At 40.5% G+C, this 8987-nt stretch overlaps 1 protein-coding gene across 1 annotated transcript; it reads left to right on the top strand.

Moving 5' to 3' along the window:
* The first annotated feature begins 1369 nt into the window (after positions 1-1369).
* On the top strand, positions 1370-2573 carry LOC142628759 (uncharacterized). Its single transcript, XM_075802801.1, has 2 exons — positions 1370-1725; positions 2141-2573. The coding sequence occupies exons 1-2, from the start codon at positions 1370-1372 to the stop codon at positions 2571-2573; spliced, it is 789 nt and encodes a 262-aa protein (XP_075658916.1).
* Positions 2574-8987: the final 6414 nt, after the last annotated feature.

Genomic DNA, 8987 nt, shown 5'->3' with positions numbered 1-8987 from the left:
GAACCTATGCGTATGATGTCATGCCATTTGGCTTAAAGAACGCCAATGCTACTTATTAGCGAGCCATGGTAACCTTGTTCCATGATATGATGTACAAAGAGATTGAAGTCTACGTAGATGACATGATTGCCAAATCCCACACTGCCAGGGATCATTTGGTAGATTTGAGAAAGCTATTTAAGCACCTTATCAAGTATAGGTTGAGACTAAACCCTAACAAGTGCGTCTTCGGAGCTAGTTCAGGGAAATTGCTTGGCTTCATAGTCAGCCAGAAAGGAATCGAAGTGGACCCAAAAAAAGTCCAAGCCATCCAGGACATGCCGACACCACAAAGTGAAAAATAGATTCGCAGCTTCTTAAGCAAAGTCAATGACATAGCTCGCTTCATAGCGCAGTTGACTGCCACATGTGATTTGTTGTTTAAGCTATTAAGAAAGACACCAAGATAGAATGGACAGATGGGTGTCAAGTGGCTTTTGACAAGATGAAGCAATATCTGTTGAACCCTCCTGTTTTGGTTCCCCTGATGCCGGGATATTCGTTGATCATCTGCCTATCAGTACAAGAAACCTTCATGGGCTGCACGTTAGGTCGATCGGCTGAGCTTGACCAGAAAGAAAGGGCGATTTACTACTTAAGCAAGAAGTTCACCAGTTGTGAGATCAACTATATCGCCATTGAAAAGACGTGTTGCGCCCTAGCATGGGTATCGCGTAAGTTGCGGTAGTATATGCTCTACTACACCACACAACTCATTTCCCGTATGGATCCCATTAAGTACATCTTTGAAAAGCCAGCTCTTATAGAGAAGATCTCCCATTGGCAAATGTTGCTCTCTAAGTTTGGCATTATGTTTGTGACAAGAAAGGCCATCAAGGGCCAAGCCATAGCTGATTACCTAGCAGACCAGCCGCTAAATGATCCAGAGCTTTCAGAATCTCTTTTCTTTGATGAGGATGTCATGGCACTAGAGCCAGAACCAGATAGTGTGGAACCGTGGCGTTGGAAGCTTTATTTCAATGGAGCCGCCAATTCTACCAAAAATGGAGTGGGAGCAGCCTTAGTTTCGCCCAAGGGCCAACAAATCCCTGATTCAGTCAAGCTAAATTTTGATTGCACCAACAATGTCACAGAATACGAAGCGTGCATAGTCGGCCTGCAAGTGGCCCTAGAGGTCGGCGCCTATGACTAGAGCATCTTTGGAGATTCCTTATAAATCATCTCCCAAATCGAAGGAAAATGGCAAGCTTGAGACACCAAGTTGATTCCGTATCAAAAATGCATCAATCACTTGATTCCGAAATTTCGAAACATCACATTTGCCTATTTGCCCTGAGCACACAACCAGTTTACAGATGCCTTGGCTAGCATGGTTAAGCTATCAAAAGAAGATGATATGCAACAATTGTGCATAGAAGTCCGTGGCGTTCTAGCCTATTGCATGAACATCGAAGAATGCATGAGTGTCGAAGTCGAAGCCAACGGAAAGCCATGGTACCATGATATCAAGGCTTTTATCAAGAACAGTGGATACCCGCCCGTTGCAACAGACAGTGAAAAGAAGTTCATCCAGCGCATGGCTTGCCAATTTTTCTTGAGTGGAGAAGTCCTGTACAAAAGGAACCACAATTCTACCTTGCTCCGATGTGTAGATGCCTCCGAGGCAAATCATCTAATGGAAGAAATGCATGAAGGCTTACTTGGAGCTTATGCCAGTGGACCCCTGTTGGCCTGCAAGAGTATGAGATCCGGTTACTATTGACTCACCATGGAAAATGATTGCATTAAACAAGTGAGGACATGCCACCGTTGACAAGCCTATCAAGACAGGAAGAACGCTCCTCCTTAGCCTTTGCACTGTTTAGCAACACCATGGCCCTTCTCAACCTGGGGTATGGATGTCTACCCATGATTCCAAAAGCTTTAAACAGTCATGAGTATATCTTAGTGGCCATTGATTATTTCACAAAGTGGGTGGAAGCCGCTTCATAAGCGTCACTCAAGCAGTGGTAGCCCGGTTCTTGAAACACAACATTATTTGCCACTACGGCGTGCCAGGAGAGCTCATTACAGATAATGGGACGAACTTAAATGGAAAAATGATCTAGCAACTCTGCCAACAATTCAAGATCGTGCACAGAAATTTGGTTCCCTATCGCCCTCAGATGAATGGTGCAATGGAAGCCGCTAACAAGAACATAAAGAAAATCTTGGTGAAGATGACAGACACATACAAGGACTGGCACGAGTACTTGCCATTTGTTTTGTGCACATATTGCACTTATGTTCGTACTTCCATAGGTGCGACCCCATATTCATTAGTATATGGCATGGAGGCTGTCCTCCCCGAAAAGGTAGAGATCCCGTCTCTTAGGATTTTATCTCTGACAGAGCTGTTAGAAGCTAAATGGGCCCATTCCCAATATGAACAACTGAACATGATAGATGAAATGTGCATGACCGCAATGTGCCATGGACAGTTGTACCAACGCCGTGTCAAGCGAGCATTTAACAAGAAAGTTAGACCCAGGGTCTTTGAAGAAGGCGATCTAGTCTTGAAGAAGCACAACTAGGCCATGCTTGATCATAGAGAAAAGTTTTCCCCAACTTACAAGGGCCCATATATGGTAAAGAAGGCCTTTTCTGGAGGAGCCTTGATTCTAGCCAACATGGACAAGCGTGACTTCAATATGCCCACCAATTCTAATGCCATTATATGATACTTTGCATGAAGGAGCCTCTTAGTGCACCATATTTCTATATTTTGATGTCAAAAAGAAAAAGCCAAAAACAAAAAAAAAAAACAAAAAAAAAAATGTAAAAAGGTAGATTAAAACCCCGAAATGGCTGTCTACGCAAAAAGAGAGCCAAAGAAAGAGAGCGTGAAAAGATACGAAAAGGTAGATTGAAAACCCAAAAGTGCGGTCTAGGCAAAAATTAAGGCAATCAAAAGTCAGTTGAACCACGTGATGACCTGATCCTTCATCGTGGAGGTACATAGGCAGCCATCTTAGTTCAGTCATATCTTCAAAGAATAATCAATCAATTGAATACCCTCGGATGAATGATCAAGATCAGAAAATTAGATGGATCCAGCATCCAAGACAAGATATGTAGACACCTCTGAGATCGCTCTCTGTCTACAATATTGCCACAACCTAATGGTCTGCTTAAGATGTTTTGGCTCATGCCAATGGGAAATGTACCCTAATGGAAAAAGAAAAAGATCTGTCTAGAACAGAATGTATCCTTGGAAAAATAAGATATTGATATTAATGGATTTTACATTTATCACTTATTTGTATAATCTTGCATTTTCAAAGCATTTACCTGCATATTCATTAACATGCCTGTATTGTGTCATTCGGTTTCTTTCATACATTCTGGTATCAAAACATGAAATATCATCTCATAAATATTTTCTGAATATCATCATAAACATCTCTCTACATCATCTCTCAACTTCTAAGCATGCCTAACAAACTAGACTATGCTTTAAGAACTCAAACAAAAAGCGAAAGGCCTTACGCAATTGCCTAGCAATTTACGAAGGACCTTTCCATACATGATGGCATACTAACCACATAGCTCATGTGCAAAAACAAAATAAGCAGAAAAGAATACTAGCAAGTCAAACATCGCCTAAACGATCAGACATGACCTGGCACAATCTCCCAAAACCACTACGAAGGATCGGGTCATCATGAACATGAGTACGAAGTAGCCCAGCTGCATCAAAGCCCAGGTCTCTGGCAATCTCTCGGAGTCTGTCATGTGAATGCCGAAGATGGACTGGCTCATTCTCCATCGTGGAATCAAAATTAGAGCCCTGTCTCTCAGTCTATAGCAAAGCCTACAAGGTTCCCACCTCTATAGTCATAACTCTCAAAGCCTCCTCTCATTAGGCTCATCGCCCTCTCGCCCCTACTCCATGCTCAAAGAAGAGTGGATGTAGGCTCCCACCTGTACTAAATCCAGTGCTAAACCATCAGCTCTGCTACTAGCCTTAGCCCTGCCTGCCTCTAGTGCGACCCTCTCCTCATCCCAAGAATGATCTGAAGCGGCAAACCTTCGAGTAAGAGCCACAAGCTCACCCTCCAAACCCGTAACCTGGGATCTCAGTTGAACACATTCCGCCTCTATGCCTGGAGAGGCTGACCCCCTCCGATCAAGCCCTTCCCTCAGAGTAGCAAGCTCACTCTCATGTACACTGCTCATCTCCTTCAGATCCTTCATAAAGGTATCAGTCAACTCCTGGTAGAAATCTGTATCCCTGATAGCCTCCCTCAGATCCATAAGAGCCCTTTCAACCCTGATCACAAAATCTAGAGTATAGTCTCTCAAAATATCAGCCGAAAGTGGCAACTTGACTAAGATTGGTGATGATAAGTCAAACACAAAGCCAGGACCTCTGGTATTTAGCCACGCTCTAAACTCAACAGAAAGCCACTCTTGGTCATCCCTAAAACAGAGGGGGAAGTCAATGCTCGACTTGCGCACCTCCTAGAACTTAGAGGCACACCTTATCACTACTACATCGATATCCACGAGCCCGTACTTGTAAGTGACAATAGAAAGATCACTAAGTCGGGGGATATGTTGGATACCCCCAAACTGTTGCATGGCCATGCCCTGGAAGTACCCTGTGCACCCTTAGATGCCCACCAAGGGAATGCTAAGTAAACCGATACAATGGGTTTGCCTTAGCCATCTAGTGATACCCCACTTGACTTTCTAGGTACAGTCAGTAGGACTTGGGCGGCATAAGTATCTCAGCCAACCCTCAGTATCCCTAGAAAAAGGAAGATCGAGGACTACAATAGCCTAGACTCTGTTAATACTCACAAAGCCCATAGGCTAATCCCTAGCAATGACACTAAAGTGACTACAAAAACACAATTGTAACATATGAACACAGCAGCCTAGCCTACCCCTACCAGCCTCCTGACACAAGGACAAGGACCTAATGGTCATGGAAAGTAAAGCGGGAATGAAAGAGGTACCATGAGGTAAGGCACTCACCAGAGGGAGAATGGGAAAATTGACAACTCGTGATTGTGAAAGGAACAGCACCGTGCTGAAAAAGGCCATTAGGAAGGCAAAACGCTGGTAGGATGTCCACTGCTCCTCTAAGTCCACAAAGTCATCTCGGTAGCCAACAAGGCATTCCGATGAGTGGCACCGATCATGCAAGAAATCAAAGGACATGCTCCCTCCTATCCTCCTGCCATACCAAGTCAAGGCCTCCACAACAAGCCTCTTAAAGCCCATCAGATTAGTGAGCCTCTTGTGGTAGCATGTCCACACCGGTGGAACGAAAACAGTGCTCAGAAGAGTAGAAAGAGAAAGAAAATGATCATACTTCTCCAAAGTAGGCACCAAGTCAACATCTCCAATGGTGACACATCTCAAAGTAGGGTCCCAGCAAGAAGTGATGACCTCCAACAAATGCCAATCTAATGTGGTGTGAAGTAGAGCAGTTGTATCTCCAAGAAGTTGGTGGATAAGTGCCTAGTCACCACAAGAAAAAGAGCTCTACCACCTCCTAAGCTTTTTCTCGTAGTAAGACTCCCTCTGAAACTCGACCAAAGTTTCGTAGGAGTGAACACTAAGAACATCCATGAACAGATCTTACTAAATCTGACGATCCGATGAAGATCTACACAAAAGATGGTCAAAAGCAGTGTTTTCTAAGCGTTTTGAGTGAAGAAAAAGGGTAGAAGGAGACCCTAAAAATCGCAGGCCTGAATGAGCTGGGGCTGGGCTCAAGCCCAGCTTTTATACACACATCCGAGGTGATGGCCCTTGAAAGGCCGTTGGACTTGGGACACGTGCCGAGGCTTTTTAGCCCCCCAGGCACAAACCCACACATATTTTGAGCACTTCCTCCCTATTTGGCATGTTTTAATCACCTTGGAGCAAAGATTCCCTCGTTTTAGCACCCGCCATAGTGTGTAGTCGGCCCGACAGTGAACCGGATTATCGAAAACTCTCTCTCGTGTATCTGAAGCCGCACAAATCCTACACTAGGGTAGTTTATCTTTATGCATCTCATTCAGCACCTGTAGATGTCTTGAACCTCTTTTCCAAAGCCCAGTTCACTTGGTTCAATGGTCGGTTCAACCTCGGTAGTCAGATTTTACAAACAAAAAAACGTTGGAGCCCGTTTTCAGCCATCTGGCAGCTTTTTTAGCTCATTTGGAGGACAGAGGGAGTTGTTTTTCATGATCTTTCCTCAAGGAGCCAGTCTTTGAATCTTTAGCCCTCAAGGAGCCACACACTAAAGCCCAATTGGAAAGGCCCAATAGGCCAGCCTAATTAGATAATTAGTTAGTTATAAAGGGAGAAACATACAGAATTTTTTTTTTAAGTTAGTGAAAAAGTGAAATAAAAATAGTGTGTGAGAGAGTGTGAGACACACTTTCATTCTCCCTTTGAAAAACTGATTGAGAGACCACACATCTTGGGCGTAAAGTGGAATTGGAGTGAAAATTAAAAGTGTTCCCAAGTGCTTCTAATCTTTGTTTTGAATTTCTCCATACCAAGGTACGCTATCTTGTTCTTAAATTTTGAAATTTACATTGTGCACGTTATCGATCATGAATGAAATAGATCCTAGTTCGTTGCTTCCGCTGTGGGTTTTGTATGAGATACAAAACCAGAATTTTTCCTTCAATTGGTATCAGAGCCAGGTTTTCATATCATGATTGTATAGCATGTGATTGAATTTTAGAATTTAAGAAAACCATTATCTTTGTCTTTCAATTTTCTGCATCATTTGGATATAAAGAAGAGAATCTTTACAAGGATACAGTTTTTTTTTTTGAACACCAAGAATAACTGTCGAGTGGGATGGTAATTGTCTTCATGTGCCACGGATTGCATTGATTGTCATTTACCAAGTGATTCAACATGTTCCATACGGATGGGGTTGGTAGTTATTGGGTGGAAGTTATGCCAATCAAATAACTTTGTTTTGTCTTGCACCGTTTGGCTTGGACGTAGATTCATGGAATTGGTGCATGGCTTGCATGGAATAAAAGTTTTTGCATGGTTTAACTTTCAAGTCTTGGTTTATATGGCTTGCATGGTTTGAATGTGGGTTGACTGTTCAAAGTTTTCTTTGTCTTGCATGTTTTATGGCTATGAAAAGATCAATCCATATATATATATATATATATATATATATATATATATATATATATATATATATATATATTGCAAGTGGGACCCAATAGATATTAGTGTAAACATGGAATCCTAGACTTCATGAATTCCATCTTGAATTTGCACACCATGCATTCAACCGTGGGCCATAATATATAATATATATATATATATATATGTAAAGTACATATATAGGTATATTATATTATATTATATTATATTATATATATATATATAGTGTAATAAATATATATTACATATATTAATTTGTATATTATATTATATATAATATAATATGAATTTTTATATGTAATAAGGATTTTTATTACGTTATATTTATATATATATATATATATATATATATATATATATATATATATATATATATTTATATGTGTTAATGCTAGTTTTATGAAATTTATTCCTAATTAGATTAGGATTATATTTTTTCACGTGTCTAGCTTTATTATCATTCTTGATCTTAAAAACCTTCATTTTAAAATATCTAGTGGGAGAGAGATTCAAGGGTTGGATCTCACGGTCTCCATTGTTGGTTCATAGTAGTGTGAAATATATACTTTATCTTTGCCTCGAGCTTAGCATTCCATGCGGAGAGTATTTATTTCATGATCCTACAAGATTGAATTTCCTAGTTTATAGTGGTTTGATAAACACCTTGTCTTAGCTTCGAGCTTTGCATTCCATACAGAGGGTGTTTTATCATGGTACTATAAAATAAGCCTGTTAAAGGGATGAGATGTGGTTACACATGATTCTAGACAATGGCATACACTAAACTAAGTATTTTAGTATCCTCTATGCTGAGTTCTTACTATTATTACTTAGAGGCTAAATATAAAACGGCATATTATTAGTGTTTGATAAGAGTTATCATGATAGCACTAATAATGAGAATAGTTCTCAATCAATCATAGTATTTTATGTTCACTCTATGCTGAGGGATATTGAATATAAGATTGGGTTGTCGTTGCATATGTTATTTTATGGTTTTATTAAGGTTCCATATTATATGCTTTTATGCTAAATTGATAATGTCCAATTTACTTATTATATTCATGTTTATTATTTTCAGATTTTGTCATGGCATCATTTAGCCCACTTGTTTCTATTCTTAACCAAAACAAACTGACTGGATCCAACTATGTTGACTGGAAAAGAAATTTGGACATTGTTCTTACTGCTGAAGAGCACAAGTATGTGCTTACTCAATCATGTTTCCTTCATTAGATGCTCCTCTTGAGGAAAAATAGCGATATGATCGTTGGCAGAAATCTAATGAGATGGCCAAGTGCTACATCCTAGCATCTATCTCAAATGTTCTACAGTATCAAATGCAGGATGTAGAGCTTGCTTCGGACATAATGCATAGTCTGAAGGAGATGTTTGGTGAGCAAGGCCGTTCTGCGAGGCAAGAAACCATGAGGCAAATTTATAATACCAAAATGGCTGCAAGAAGTTCAGTGAGAGAGCATTGTCTTAGGATGATTGCTAATCTGAACACATTAGAAGTTTTAGGTGCCGACATTGATGGAGAATCCCAAGTGGATATGATACTCCAGTCACTACCAGAATCATTCAAGGAATTTAGACTCAATTATAGTATGAACAAAAAGATTTATTCTTTGTCTGAATTAATGAATGAGTTAGTGGCGGCGGAAGGCATCCTTGGTACTTCTAGTGTTGAAACCAATGTGGGTGAAGCTTCTACTTCTCAACCTAAGTCGAAAGGCAAGGGTAAGAAGAAGAAGAAGAAAAAGGACTTCACTAAGAAAGATGGTAAACAAATTGCCTTAGGGGTT

Source organism: Castanea sativa, chromosome 3 (genome assembly GCF_040712315.1).
Source record: "Castanea sativa cultivar Marrone di Chiusa Pesio chromosome 3, ASM4071231v1".
Taxonomy (NCBI): domain Eukaryota; kingdom Viridiplantae; phylum Streptophyta; class Magnoliopsida; order Fagales; family Fagaceae; genus Castanea; species Castanea sativa.
The sequence above is the reverse complement of the archived record's forward strand: the minus strand, read 5'-3'. Positions and strand labels throughout refer to the sequence as shown.